The following is a 16158-nucleotide window of genomic DNA, read 5'->3' on the forward strand; positions in this document are numbered from 1 at the left end:
GTCACCATTGGGAGTATGTCTATTTGGGAGCAAGCTATGGGAGCGTTCCAGCTCAATTTTCGTCTTGGCACCTGGGCCTACAGGAGTCATGGGGTTGCTCCATCCTGGTGCATCATTTTCTAGGATGCAACCGCTACCTCGTTTGGGAACATTTAGTGAGGTGTTTTAGTAACTATTGGTTTTTTTATATTTCAGACTATCTGTTAAATACACTATGTTTTTTTTCCAGATTTAGGTTACCTCTGGTTTTTTTTTTGACATATTTGTATATTAGATTATTTGGTTCCCAAACTTTGTATCTACGGTAACTTCTTGTGCACAGGAATAAGCCTAGAGAAAATTAGGTTTTTAATACTTTATTAGTGCTTTGATATTGGTTTATGTAATTCGGGTAAATTTATTTTTTAATATTACTAGCTTGTTTCCCAAATATTTTACTGCTATTCGCTTTATTCCATTTGTTCGGTTAATTTAGGTCATGGTCGGTATTTATCTCAACTTCATTTCTACTTTAGTCAATTGTATATTTAACTTTATTTATTCATTATTGTATTTTGCCTTAGTGAGGCTTGGGCCTATTTATTTGTAGTATTTTCATCTTTGTCAGTTTCCTTTAGTTGTACGTAGCAGGCGTACTATAACCATTTGGTAGAAGACTTATGTAATTTTGTACCCTATATGTTAGTGAAAGGTACTTATACCTGTAATTTTGTAACAGGTAACATTGTTGTTATCTTAGGTTGAACATAACTTTTGCAAACTTTTGTCATGTTAGAGTCACATAATATGAACTTGTTTAACTCAGAGATTGTTAAAAATCTGGTAGTTCATTTTAATAAATGTTTATTTATTTTGTATATCATTTATTTTTATTACTCCTTTATGTTCATTATTACAGGTTTAATATATTTAATATTTGACAGCAGTGTAAGATACCTGGGAGAATGATCGAAGATCATTTTCATGGCGCCCATGATTAGTTAGTTTTATTTATTCTGTTCGTTTTTAGTCATTAGTCATCTCCATTCATTTTCAGTACATTATTCTTATTTTATTATTTCATCTTTTAGTCATCATTACTATCTATATAGAGCTACTGTTCTTCGACAGGCATGCAAATGAGCCGTATCCATCCTTGAGTGTCAAGTTGCTCTCTTGCATTTATAGATAGCCAACTCTATTCAGTTTGCCTCTGTCTCTTCCCACTTCTACTTCTATCCCTTCTAATTCCCCTTTCTTCAGTACTACTGCACTTTAGTAGTATTTTTTTTTTATTTTTCCTATTGCGGCTTCTCAACGTACAAGTCACTTCATCCTTTTCTTTACACTCACCCACTACATCTTCTTTTCAGCCACAACTATTTAGTTACTTAGTCTTTTTTTTTTCTTACTTCTGTTGGAGTATATCTTTTTACTTTCACTCCAACAGAAGTTTTCTTCTTTTTGTTACAAGGTGACTTGGTATGCAGGTGTATCTCCCAAAAATTTTCGTACACATCTGGCCGTTGCGAGTAGTACTGCTTTCTGCATGGTCTTATAAAGATGTTCATTAAGACCCAGCTTTTTTATGCTTTCGAGGAGGGTCTTCGGAATGACTCCAGTAGTAGACATAATAATCGGTATCGTCTGGGTACTTTGCATTCTCCATTGTCTCCGTATTTGAATTTCCAGATCTCTGTACTTGGCGATCTTTTCAGTAAATTTAGTACGTAGATTATTGTTGTTAGGAATCGCCACATCAATGAGGGTTGTTTGTCTCGTTAATTTATTGACTAATACGAGATCTGGTCTGTTATGCGCCACTGTTTGGTCTGTGAGCACAGTGCGATCCCAGTATAGCTTGTAGTTGCCATCCTCAAGCATACTCTCAGGGACGTATTGATAATATGGGAGATGGTCGGTTTGGAGAAGTCCCAGCTTGATAGCTATCTCCTGATGAAGGATTTTTCCCACTGCGTCATGCCGTTCCTTGTACTCAGTTGCAGCAAATGCCTGGCAGCCCCCTGTAAGATGTTGGATGGTTTCTTGGGCTTGACATCCATATCGGCATCTGTCGTTTTGAACATGAGGGTCTTTGATGATATATTTCAGGTAATTTCTGGTTGGTATAACCTGATCCTGAATGGCCAGTAATGAACCCTCCGTTTCAGGGAACATCTTTCCTGATGTCAACCAGTAGTTCGACGCTATATTGTCGACATAATCTTGGCTGACCTCATTGGGATGTCGCCCGTGCAGAGGTTTACCCATCCAGGCGCGTACTTTTTCGTCCTTAGTAAGGTGGTTTATGCGAAGTTCTGCTTCCCTCAGTTTTATCGGTGTTGTGTCATCTACTGCGCAGATAGCGCGATGTAGAGTATATGTTTCAGCCTGCATCTGAAAATAAGATCTTAAATTAGCAATTTGTTTGTCTAATTGCTCACCTATATCCATAAGTCCTCTTCCTCCTAAATTCCGTGGTAATGTCGTTCTTTCTACTGCACTTTTTGGATGGTGTTTTTGTGCCTTTGTGAGGTGCGTCCTTACTTTTCGCTGAAGATTTTCTATGTCCGTTTTTGTCCACTTAACAATGCCAAATGAATAGCTAAGCGCGGAACATGCGTAGGTGTTTAGTGCCTTAAACAAATTTCTACTATTAAGGTGTGAGCGAAGCAGCTGTTTTACCCTTCGTATAAACTCAGTAGTTATCTCTGTTTTCATTTGTTTATGGTCAATTCTCCGCGCTTGCTTTACTCCAAGATATTTATACATATCCTTTTCACCCATGGCCTCGATGTTCTGGCCATTTTGCATATCGAATCCTCCGGGCTGTACTTTTCCTCTGACTATATTTAAAATACGGCACTTGTCTAGTCCGAAGTGCATGCTAATATCATTAGAAAAAGTTTCTACAGTTTTTAGCATCTCATCGAGTTGGTTTCGAGTGGAAGCCATTAATTTCAAATCATCCATATACGATAAATGATTAAGCTTCGCCACCACATTGTTGTTATTTTTGATGCTAAAACCTGCGTCTGTGGAGTTCAGTAGCTGAGATAATGGGTTCATAGCTAGACAGAACCACAGTGGACTCAACGAATCTCCTTGAAACAGGCCCCGGCTGATTGCGATATTTTCAGTTTCGATGTTATTTTCACCAGGTATTTGAAGGTGAATTCTAGTCTTCCACTCCGTAATTATATGCTCTAAAAAGGTAATATTATCATCGACTTTATATATTCTCAATATATCTATAAGCCATTCATGCGGCACTGAATCAAAGGCCTTCTTGTAATCAATGAAGGCAGTAAAAATATTCCTCTTTTTGGAATATGCCTGGTTAGAAATGACTGAGTCGATGATGAGTTGTTCTTTGCAACCCATGGAACCCTTAGCGCATCCTTTCTGTTGAGGCTCTATGATATTGTTCAGAGCACATTGTTGGTAGATACGCCGGGCTACACAGGATGTGACCAATTTGTACAAAGTTGGAAGACAAGTAATTGGGCGGTATTTGGCTGGATCTTGGGTGTTATTTTGATCCTTTGGAATTAAATAAGTGGTTCCCTGAGTTAGGAATGATGGTATATCCTGCGGATTAGAAATAACATGATTAATTAGTGTTGATAAGCATTCATGAACACTCCAAAACTTCTTGAGCCAAAAGTTTTGAACTCCGTCTGGTCCAGGAGATTTCCAGTTGTGAAGCTCTTTGATGGTATTTGAGACTTCTTCAGTAGTGAAGGGTTCGTAAAGGGTGGTAATGTAGTGTTGGCAGTTTTGTGTCGTTTCTTCTATTCATCCAGCATTGTTGTTAAGAGCAGCTGGCGTGGAAAGTTGATTTCCCCAAAACTCATGAATTTCTTCTTGGCTTGGGTAAGTCTTATCGACACGTTCTACAGTGGAATTGAGTTTTCGATAGAACGCCTTTTTAGAACTTTCAAAAAGAGCATTGTCGTTGTTGCGGTTGTTACTAACTTTGTACCTCCTTAGTCGTCCTGAATAAACGGAGAGCTTTTGTTTTAATGTGTCCAGACACTGATGGGCTGTGTTGTTTTCTGGATCATATCTTGAGTGTCTTGCGGTAGTCAGCATTATATCTTCAGCTCTTCTGATGACTTTTCTACTTGTTACACCTCGTATGTATTCTGTGACTATACCAATATCCCTACGTAATAATTCAATCTTTCCGAGCAGTCTTTTTTCCCAGGGTGCAATTCTGTTACCAGTTCTTTCGTTATTAGTAACCCGTCGTGTTCTGATCTTAACGCCCATTACATTAGCAATTGCTGTTGCTGCACAGTAGATTAGCATATGCAAATATTCCAACGTGTGAGCTTCTACGACATAATTGGGTAGGACTTCAGTGTTCACAATTTGTAACAGCGCACCTAGTTTCTTACAAGAGTTTATTCGTGGTAGCGGTGGTCTGCTAAGTGGGTTTGTTCCATTAAACTCTTGTACGGCACGAGCCGTTTCGTTTGCTAGACTATCGCGCAACTCGTTGTTTTCCTGCTGTGTATTATCAGGTTGAGTTTCTGGCATGGGAATCTCAGGAGTCTGCTCATCGAGGATTTCATTAGGGACTTGATCTAAAACTTGTTCTTGGTTATTAATCTCCCGTTCGACTTCGCTTTTGATCGAATTGCGTTTAGTCTCTGGGATAAGGTTGTTCCTTATGATTACCCGGTATTGATCTGATACTCTTTGCTCCGATACTTGAATATCTGGGTACGTCCTGCAAAATTCGGCATACAGCTGTTGTCGGTAGCCGATTGTTTCTTGACCGAGGTTTGTCACCTTGTAATAGAAGCGCAAAATGTTTTAATTAATGGACACAGTCCATTTCATGTGCTGCCTCGGTCGTCCCGCTTGAGTGAGCGCCGGCTGATGATCCAGCGCAGCACCTTCGGCGGGTGGAGCTCTTGTTGTTGTTTGGCTCGCTTGTGGTTGTGGTTGGGCTGTAGCTGATTGTATGACAGGGGCCCGCCTCCTCACCCTGCCACCGACGTCCCGCATGATGTCACGTCCAGCGCCGGCTCCAGACGTGCCCTGGCGATCCCCAGGCAGCGATCCTAAACATAAATTATTTATAAGAAAAAGAAAATAATCGTTTTCGTTTTGATTCAATTCGAGTCTCTTGCCATCCTCTGACACGGTGTTTCTGGATCTTTATCCTTTATCAAAGAGGCTATTGCAAGTAGACTGAATTGAATCAACTCGAGACGAAGAAGAACTGCATCTATTAAAATATCTGCAGTATATTGTGGTTAGACTGTCCTCTAACGGGGAATGACAAAATAAATAAAATAAATTTCGACCACGAGTCAGGATTCTGTTAACCGAGATACTATGGTATCAAGCGGCGCCGCTAGGAGGAGCTTCTCCAACAATGCGTCTCAGAATACTTTAAGAACACTTGGTCATTTTGTACTCTAAACCGAGTAAAGCATGAAAAAGAAAAAGAAAATAATCGTTTTCGTTTTGATTCAATTCGAGTCTCTTGCCATCCTCTGACACGGTGTTTCTGGATCTTTATCCTTTATCAAAGAGGCTATTGCAAGTAGACTGAATTGAATCAACTCGAGACGAAGAAGAACTGCATCTATTAAAATATCTGCAGTATATTGTGGTTAGACTGTCCTCTAACTGTGTTAGACTGTGAAATTTATTTTATTTATAAATTATTTATCTCCATTCTCATGGGTGTGCATTTTATACCTACTGCCAGGTGTCAGTTTTTGTTCCACGGCAAGTATCCCTGCTACTCTCTGGGTATTGGCGCAACGAATACCCAGAAAGCATCCCCCATTCGCAGGGGGCCGCGCCTGATAGAAGAACTGACAAAAAACTCCCACAGGACATCATTATTATTATTATTATTATTATTATTATAGATGAGGCTGAGAAAGGTTTAGGTATATAGTCCAAGTAATGAAGTTTAAAATAGGACAAAACCTCGCAATTTTTACAGATTGGATAGATTTGCTCGAAAATTTGAAAATAAGTGGTGGATAGTCCAAGGATAAAAATCTATATGATGCTGAAAATCGCTTTTACCATGGGGGTGGTTGCCACCCCATCTCGGGGTGGAAAATATTTTCACTAGAAACGTTGGTAAAAGCATTCATTCTAAACAAAAAACGTTCCATACATTTTTTTGATAAAATTAATAGTTTTCGATTTATTCGCTATCGAAAGTGTTAGTTTTATATTGAAAAAATCAATGTTTTTAACAAGTTTTCTGCTAATAACTCCAAAAGTTTTTGTTTTATCAAAACAACTGTACTTGACAAAAATGTATCTTTTGAAAAAATAAGCAAACCCTTTTTTTCTTTGAGACCAAAATAGTTATCGAGTTATACTATCATATGTTAGCTCTTCTTCGTCAAATGCTAAATATTGCAGTTTCAAAGTCAAAAGACGGGAAAACTATGCATTTTTTGAGGATAACTTGTTCAAACTAATTTAAACCTATGTATGTATTTAAAAATATCTACAGAAATAAAAAAAAAGTCTCTAGTTCAAAAATTAAGTGACCTATAATGAAAAGAATGTCAGTCCCTATTTTTTCAGCGAGAAAGTGATAAAAACAACCTCCTAATCACTACCCTAATTAAAATTAGTCATTTACCTTATTTGGTCTTCTTTATTTATGTATTAGTATAGTATTATAATAGGTTCTATTATTTGTTTTTTAATCAAGAGGAGTGATTCAAATTTACCGCGCTCTATATTGCTTGTTTGAAATTGGTCCAACCGCCAAGTTTACTTCACTGTTATAAAATTTTGACACTAATGACATTTATCAAATTTTGACACTAGTGACATTTCATATAGTTTTTGTGTTTTCTGTGTTATTCCTTTAATTTTTTAGTCAGCATTTATATCTATAAACATCAGTTGTTTTTGGAACTCTTTAGCGACGTATTAATTTAATATAATATTTATGGATTACCGTTGAGGGCCGACTAGATCAACCAGAAAAGAAGATGTATTTGGTTATTATTCTAGTGACTTTCTTGGGTGTGCATCTGTCTTTTTGGTTTACTCCTCCTTGTTAAAAAATAAACTATAGAAGTTTGGCCGGCTTAGAATAATTCGTTTTTAAAAAAATGGAGTCAAAAGCGAATAACGAATTATTGTAGTTTGGAAAAAAATGGCCTTTTCTTCAGAATAGAAATAATAGCATCAGAGATACGAAAAAATGTTTAAGTATGAAATTGTAGCTTATTTAATTCCCAAGAAACTAGTTTGCAAAAATTTTTCTACGGCGAAAATTAAGTGAGCTATTGACAATTAAAACTTGTAATAACATGCAAAAACCACGCTATCGCTTCGTTCGGGTCAACAGCAGTCTAGTGTTGGAAAGTATCACTTTCCGCACTAGTTAGCAAATAACTATTCTTTAATGTTGGACCTTGTTGAGGCGGCATTTCCCCATGCCCCAGTAGATCCGTCACTGTCAAGGACTGGATAAGAAATAGAAGAGTAGAAAGGAATTATCAGTAGTAATTGCACAAGAGCTCTGAACTTATTGAATTTTTCCCGAGTGACATTTTGACAGTTTTAATTATGTCAAAATGTCACGAGAGCAAAAATTCTATATTAATTTCAGAGCTCGAGTGCAATTTGTTGCGATTATTTCATGAAGAAAACTGTTCAAAACCAAAATTTTATTCTAAATTATTTATGTAAGTACAAATTAGTACCATTAAACACACAGTGTTTATAAATATTTGACGATTGAAAGTCATCACTTTTATAATTTTGAAAACATTAATTGTCATTAATGTCACTGAATGTATTTTTTCGTAGCAACGAAGGGCATCTGACATAATATACTTAACGACGGGATATTATCAAAAATTATCACCTTAATTTGCATTTCTGTAGCTTTCTATTGGCCAGAATCTCCTATGAATGAAATAATCATAATATGATCATAGTATAAGCCCAATGATATAATATTGAGTAATAACTAGCAATAGGGGAGACCGGGGCAAAACGAGCCTCGGGACAGAACGGGAAATGCATCGGTGTGCATAACTTATAGTCGTCATAATATTGGCAATAGCGCCATTCGAACGAACGTGGGTTAACTCACTTCTGTCATTAGAAAGAAACTTCTAGTCACGAAGTATGCTTCTTCACAGACATAAAAACCGTTTTCTTTTGTTTTGTTAAAAATTTTGCTGATATAGAAGTGCTATAAGGTGAGTAAGCAAGTTTTATCACGTTTTTCATTCAAATATGATATATATGTTACTGAATTTTAATATTGCGTGCTGTGAACCGTTTTATATCTTTTACGTCAGAAATTACTAATTTTATTTGAAATGATGTCTGTTGGAGCAAAGCGGTCGGGATATTATCCCATCTTGCCCCGCTCTCCTAAATTGTCGCTACTTTACAGCATTTAAACTTTGTAAGAAGAATCTGATTAAAACTGACACTAATAAAACAAATCAAAGAAAACTAAAGAAGAAAACGAGATACACTGACTCATCAAAAGATGATGAAGATTGTGGTTGCATCTGCTGTGGATACTTAAGTTACATTTCGGACTGATAAGTTAAGTTCTTTATAACCAAACAACTAAGTAATTTGGGTTATAAATAAAGTAAGTTATGTATATGAAGTTTAATAACAAGTGATCCTGTCTGACTTTGTTATTTTTTAATACACAGTTTAGTTTTCTTTCTATGATTTTTTGTTTCTAAGTATCCCGTTCTGCCCCGGTCTCTCCTACTATATTTTATTTAAAAAGAAAAACAGAAGCTTATAATAAAACGCTTCTTGTTCCGCGTAGATTTAGACAACCACCAATAACTATGAAATTTTCAGTCTCGCAAACGAATGTATTCTAAAAAATTTAAATATTTTTAATATAATATTTTGTTTTATTTAATCGAGATTTTTTAAAAGCAAAATCAAAGTTTCAGCTACTGATAAAATTTATCTATTATCTGCTCCTGAGCGCTAGACAACAGCCCAACAACGGTGGACGATGACGGCGCACGGCGCGTGCAACACGCCGCGCCGTGGTGAAGGCCGAGCGAACACGCATCGGCAGTCGCCGAGCGCGAGGAGGGGACAGGGGCAGTAAAACGTCAACATCCGAGGTTAACGTTTGCGTGTTCAACGCTTTCATGATACAAAAACGTTGGTGACGGTGTCGATTTTTACGTAAAATAGATCGCAGGCAAGCATTTACAGTAGAGCAAAAATTCTTATGTTAAGGCGTGGAAATATTTCATAGCACGATGTTTGACACCGCTAAATTTATAAAAGAAGTAGAGAAGCGACCTGCTCTTTATAATCAGTTTCGAAAAGAGTACCTCAATAGAGAATTAAAGCTTCAACTATGGGAAGAAATATGCGCCAAAATGTACGACAAATGGGAGGATGCCAGCGAAGAACTAAAAAGCAAATTACGTATGTAATCTATATATACCTATCTATATAACCTACTAATATTAATTTGTTTGTAGTCAACTTTCATAGAATATCTCATAATTATTTAACTTAAATTAACATAAAGGTAACAGTGGCGGATCTAGGGGTGATAGGGGAAATTCCCCTCCCCCCTAACACGGTCCAAAATTAAAGAAAAAAATCGTAGAAACATAAAAAATACAGGGTGTTAGTAAATAAGTATGAAAAATTTTAAGGGCTAATTCTACATGAAAAATTAATGCCGGTTTGCCCTATAAACATATTTCGCAAATGCTTAGTTTCCGAGATACGGAGTGTTGAAATTTTTATTTCAAACTGCCAATTTATTTATTGCTCTAAGACCAGTTGAGCTATGATAACGAAATTTGGTGAGTTTTAGGAGGTAGTTATTACGCATTTTTTGACATACAATTAACAATTTTGTATTTATCATTGGCGCGCCTACGGGTAATGGTCTGAATTTTTTTTAAGAAAAAAATTGTACACCACTGAGATATTTCGAATTAAAAATTATTTCTAAATTCCACGTCTAATTTATGATAAAAAACTTTTCTTGACTTTTATTCATATGGTGCACCGTTGTTATGCAGAAAAATAAAACATCTTGACACGTATTTTTCATTTTTTTAATACATTATCAAGAAATATCCAATATAATAATACTAAACTGGAACAATAACAGAAAATATTACTAACAAGATTTTAACTAGGTGCAGAGTTACAACAAATGTTAAAAATGACCTCCTTTAGGGGTTATAGAAGAATTTTATATTCATCATTGGCGCGCTTACGGGTAATGGTCTGAATTTTTTTAAGAGAAAAATAGTATAATAAAAAGGAAATGATTCCTCTCATTGGCTGTATACATACCATAATAAAAAACTTACTAATGAAGTAAAAACCTCACGTGTAGGTAGATGGTATATAATTTATTAAAATTTTTTTTCTAAAATGATCCAAAATGGATAAAATCACACAAACGTTTTCAGACCAATCAGTCCATCATCAGGTGGTAGAAACCTAAAATAAGCAAACCACTGCATTAAAAAAAAGGCCAAGATGAAATTTTGACTGTCTGAAAGTTAGGAAAATTACAACATGTGGTTACTTACTTTAGATCCAAAGTAGTGGGAACTGGCTACATATTTAGATCAAAAGACCTTAATATTATAATAATTATGCCATTTCGGCTACAAAAATGTCGACAATAAGTCGACTTATTGTCGACATTTTTGTAGCCGAAATGGCATAATTATTATAATATTAAGGTCTTTTGACCTAAATATGTAGCTAGTTCCAACTACTTTGGATCTAAAGTAAGTAACCACATGTTGTAATTTTCCTAACTTTCAGACAGTCAAAATTTCATCTTGGCCTTTTTTTTAATGCAGTGGTTTGCTTATTTTAGGTTTCTACCACCTGATGATGAACTGATTGGTCCGAAAACGTTTGTGTGATTTTATCCATTTTGGATCATTTTAGAAAAAAAATTTTAATAAATTATATACCATCTACCTACACGTGAGGTTTTTACTTCATTAGTAAGAAAAATAGTACACCACTGAGATATGTCAAATTAAAAATCATTTTTGAATTGCTGGTTCAATTTACGACAAGAAATCTTTCTGGCCTTTTTTTCATATGCAGCGCCGTTTTTATGTAAAAAAATAAAACATCTTAACGTTTACAAAGTATTTGAATTAAGTTTCTATGCATATGGAAACTACCTCAAATACTTTGTAAGCGTTAGGATGTTTTATTTTTTTGTATAAAAACGGCGCCTAGTTTGAAAAAAAGGTAAGAAAGATTTTTTGTTGTAAATTGAACGAGGAATTCAAAAATGATTTTTAGTTTGACATATCTCAGTGGCGTACTATTATTTTCTTCAAAAATTCAGACCATTACCCGTACGCGCGCCAATGATGAATATAAAATTCTTCTGTTACCTGTAAAGGAGATCATTTTAAACATTTTTTGCAGCTTTGCACCTAGTTAAAATCTTATTAGTTATATTTTCTGTTATTGTTCTAGTTTAGTAATATTATATTGGATAGTTCTTGATGATGTATTAAGAAATGAAAAATAGGCGCCAAGATGTTTTATTTTTCTGTACAAAACGGTGCATCATATGAAAAAAAGTGAAATTTAAAAATAATTTTTAATTAGAAATATCTCAGTGGCGTAATATTTTTTTCTTTAAAAAAATTCAGACTATTACCCGTATGCGCGCCAATGATGAATACAAAATTCTTAATTGTATGTCAAAAAATGTGCAATAACTACCTCCTAAAACTCACCAAATTTTATTTTCATAGTTCAACTGGTCTTAGTGCAATAAATAGATTGGCAGTTTGAAATAAAAATTTCAACACTCCGTATCTCGCAAACGAAGCATTTGCGGACATATGTTTATAGAGCAAACCGGCATTATTTTTTCATGTAGAATTAGCCCTTAAAATTTTTCATACTTATTTACTAACACCCTGTATATTAGCTGACATAGCTGACATAGCTGACATAAAACTTAAACTGTAGACGTACCTATATATAAATTCAGCCCAATAAACTTGCTAATAGAGAGTTAGGAACATTAAGAGAACTTTATGCATAGGTAAATATAAGTTATTCTTTATGACTTTGTAGTTTGGGTTTATCCTTTATTTCTTTTGGTTGGTGTTTTATTCGACATTCCCCCACCCAAGGCAAATCGTCTCGATCCGCCCTACTGAATTAAGTTTCTATGCATATGGAAACTACCTCAAATACTTTGTAAGCGTTAGGATGTTTTATTTTTTTGTATAAAAACGGCGCCTCGTTTGAAAAAAAGGTAAGAAAGATTTTTTGTTGTAAATTGAACGAGGAATTCAAAAATGATTTTTAGTTTGACATATCTCAGTGGCGTACTATTGTTTTCTTCAAAAATTCAGACCATTACCCGTACGCGCGCCAATGATGAATATAAAATTCTTCTGTTACCTGTAAAGGAGATTATTTTAAACATTTTTTGCAGCTTTGCACCTAGTTAAAATCTTATTAGTTATATTTTCTGTTATTGTTCTAGTTTAGTAATATTATATTGGATAGTTCTTGATGATGTATTAAGAAATGAAAAATAGGCGCCAAGATGTTTTATTTTTCTGTACAAAACGGTGCATCATATGAAAAAAAGTGAAATTTAACAATAATTTTTAATTAGAAATATCTCAGTGGCGTAATATTTTTTTCTTTAAAAAAATTCAGACTATTACCCGTATGCGCGCCAATGATGAATACAAAATTCTTAATTGTATGTCAAAAAATGTGCAATAACTACCTCCTAAAACTCACCAAATTTTATTTTCATAGTTCAACTGGTCTTAGAGCAATAAATAAATTGGCAGTTTGAAATAAAAATTTCAACACTCCGTATCTCGCAAACGAAGCATTTGCGGACATATGTTTATAGAGCAAACCGGCATTATTTTTTCATGTAGAATTAGCCCTTAAAATTTTTCATACTTATTTACTAACACCCTGTATATTAGCTGACATAGCTGACATAAAACTTAAACTGTAGACGTACCTATATATAAATTCAGCCCAATAAACTTGCTAATAGAGAGTTAGGAACATTAAGAGAACTTTATGCATAGGTAAATATAAGTTATTCTTTATGACTTTGTAGTTTGGGTTTATCCTTTATTTCTTTTGGTTGGTGTTTTATTCGACGTTCCCCCATCCTTCAATATTCTTTTTAAAAACTACTCTCTCCATTCAGAATTGAACATAGGGTCCACAGCAAGTGGTTCACTATTCTTTTTAAAACCTACTCTCTCCATTCAGAATTGAACATAGGGTCCACAGCAAGTGGTCATAACTTACTTACTTAAGCCGTCCTCTTATACCTTACGGTGTCGAGGTAAGTGGAGAAATTAGACGTCTCCATGCCTTTCGGTCAGTAGCTAGTCTTTCTGCTTCTCTCCACCCAATATTTCTTTTTACGCAAGCCTTTCCAATATTTGCGTTCCACGTTCGTGCTGGCCTGCCTCTTCGTCGTTTGTTGTCAGATGCCGCTTTCCATACCCTCTTTACAGTTCTACCTTCACTCATTCTCGCCATATGTCCGAACCACGATAACTGTTTCGTTTCAAGTCTGTCTAAGGTCCTTCCAACACCGCACCTTTCACGTATGTCTTCATTTCTTATACGATCACGTCTGGTCACCCCGGATACCGCACGTAAATATCGCATTTCGCATGCTTGAATTTTACTACGGATGTTGTCGTTCACTGTCCACGTTTCACTACCGTAGAGCAGCACCGGCTCGTATACAGTTTGAAATACTTTTATTTTTGATTTCAGGCTTACTTCTTTCTTCCTAATAAAACTTTTATTTAGTGCGTAGTATAATTTTGTCGCACTCATTACCCTGCTGTTTATTTCTGGTTCTATATTTCCTTGCCCATTCATTGTTGATCCTAGATACTTGAAGTCCTCTACTTGTGTAATGGTCTCATTATTCAGCTTTACCGGCATATATCAACTCTGACACGTAAACTTATTGAAGTTTATACACCCCATCCCTAGTTCTTTTTACCTTACCCCTGCATTCTTTTGCGATTTCGTCCATTAGAGTGATGAATAACAAAGGACTCAGAACACCACTTTGTCTTACACCTGTCCTTGTGTAGAATTCTAGAGATAAGCGATTGCTCGTTCTTACATTATTACGTGTACATTTATATATACTCTTTATTGCTTGAATTAACTTCGGTTTCACATTTCTACGGTTTAATATTTCCCAACAACTTACTGTTATGCTCTAGGACTTTTTCTGATAACTGTCTCACCGTGAATATTAGATCGGTTGTACCTTTCCCTGGCCTAAAGCCGCATTGGCTGTCATCCAGTGTGGCCTCGATATTTTATCGCAGCTTTTTCTCTAGTATTATTTCGTAGATTTACTAGCAACTACCAACATTGATATTCCCCTGTAGTTAGAACACTTATGTTTATCACCTTTTTTGTGTAATGGTAGAATAGTTGCCAAGTCCAATCTCTAGGTATGCATCCGATACGCCAACAGCTCCTTATGATCTTCCATAGTAATTGTAATCCTTCTCCTTCCATATATTTAATTAGCTCAGCCTTAATATTATCGTGTCCTGCAGCCTTGCCATTTTTTAAGTTTAAAATTGCTTCCCTGTATTCTTCGTATGTTATGTCATCATCATCTTGTTGTTCATTTAAATTGTACTCCTCCTGTCATTCTCTATTTCGTTGTTATCTCCCATTAATAATTCCATAAAATGATCCCGCCATCTTGGAATTACCGAAGTAATCTCTTCATTTTTTAATAATATAGTATGTTACCATCTTTGTCCTCTAAACCTGTTACTTCGTTTGATTTTTTTGTCTTAGATTTTTAGGGTACTATAGAGCAATTTCGCATTACCCTTACTATCACTTTCCATCTTATTTCAAAATTCTTCCCATTGACGATTCTTAGCTTCTTTAATTTTATTTTTAACCAGTATTCTCTGTTATTTATATTCTTGATAATAACTTTCACTTTTATTGCTTATATACTTTTTCCACAATTTTTTCTTCTTCGAAACTTCCAATTTTATGTCATTATTCCACGCAAGTGGTCATAAATATATACTAAATTATTTTTTAAATGTTGCATCCTGGACTGTGTAGTACCTAATTGTCGAGTTTGGTTGTAATTTTGATATTATCTTTTGTCTTCTTTTTCTTTTTTTTTTTTTGTGTAAACATGACTCTGTTTATTTTTTTTAATGTGTCTTCAGTAAGTTGTTCCATCGTTTTCATGGTCTTCTAATTGTAAATCATATTCACTTTGAGAGATTAGTAGGTATTGCATCGGCCGCATAGCAAAAATTTAAGTTGTTTTTCTCCCATTTGGAATCCTTTTTTAGTCCTTACTATTTTTATTATTTCATCCATGATCAGGTTTAACATTAGAGGACTCAAAGAATAGAAACCTTGTTTTTCTTCTGCTAATATTGTAATTTCATTCAGTTTGTTTGTTATCACTTTGGTTGTTAATGTTAATCCACGAGGAAAATAAACTTCCTGTAGCTGGCTGTATACCATAAATCACAAAAATACCAAGTTTTTTGTAAAAGGTATATATTAAAATACCCTAAATAAGGGTCACAATACAAAACGTTTTCGGATTAAGGAATCCATCATCAGTGTTTAAAAGCCCTAAAATTAAGTATAACCTAATTAAATGAGATAAAAGTTAAAATTGACAGAGGTTTTCAAGAACAAGAGGCCATACTTACAAAGGGCTTATTTTAGAGCTTTTAAACACTGATGATGGATTCCTTAATCCGAAAACGTTTTGTATTGTGAGCCTTATTTAGGGTATTTTAATATATACCTTTTACAAAAAACTTGGTATTTTTGTTAATGTTAATGTTGTGTAAATTAATTCATTAGTAATTCTCGGGGTCCGATTTGTTTCCCTTTTTGAAGTGAGGTATTCTGTTTTGTTGTATTATTTTTTGAATTAGTTTTAATAGTTGTTTACTACGTACTTTAGGAGTTCATTTGATATTCTGTCCTCTCCTGGTGATTTTCTATTTTTTAATTTCTTTAGTGCTTCCTTTACCTCTCCCTCCTCATTGTTTATTTCTTCGTTTGTCGTCACTACAGGTATTGGTGGTTCATATAGGCGCTATATCTATGAGCAGGGGGGCCGTACACCAC

At 35.0% G+C, this 16158-nt stretch overlaps 1 protein-coding gene across 1 annotated transcript in view; it reads left to right on the forward strand.

Moving 5' to 3' along the window:
* Positions 1 to 9071: 9071 nt before the first annotated feature.
* LOC126887018 (uncharacterized) overlaps positions 9072 to 16158 on the forward strand; it is a 36682-nt gene continuing 29595 nt past the window's right edge. Inside the window, exon 1 of the mRNA XM_050654324.1 lies at positions 9072 to 9417. Within this exon, the coding sequence (XP_050510281.1) occupies positions 9246 to 9417 (172 nt within the window). The 5' untranslated portion in view covers positions 9072 to 9245. The remainder of the gene's footprint in view (positions 9418 to 16158) is intronic.

This window comes from Diabrotica virgifera, chromosome 6 (genome assembly GCF_917563875.1).
Source record: "Diabrotica virgifera virgifera chromosome 6, PGI_DIABVI_V3a".
Lineage (NCBI taxonomy): Eukaryota > Metazoa > Arthropoda > Insecta > Coleoptera > Chrysomelidae > Diabrotica > Diabrotica virgifera.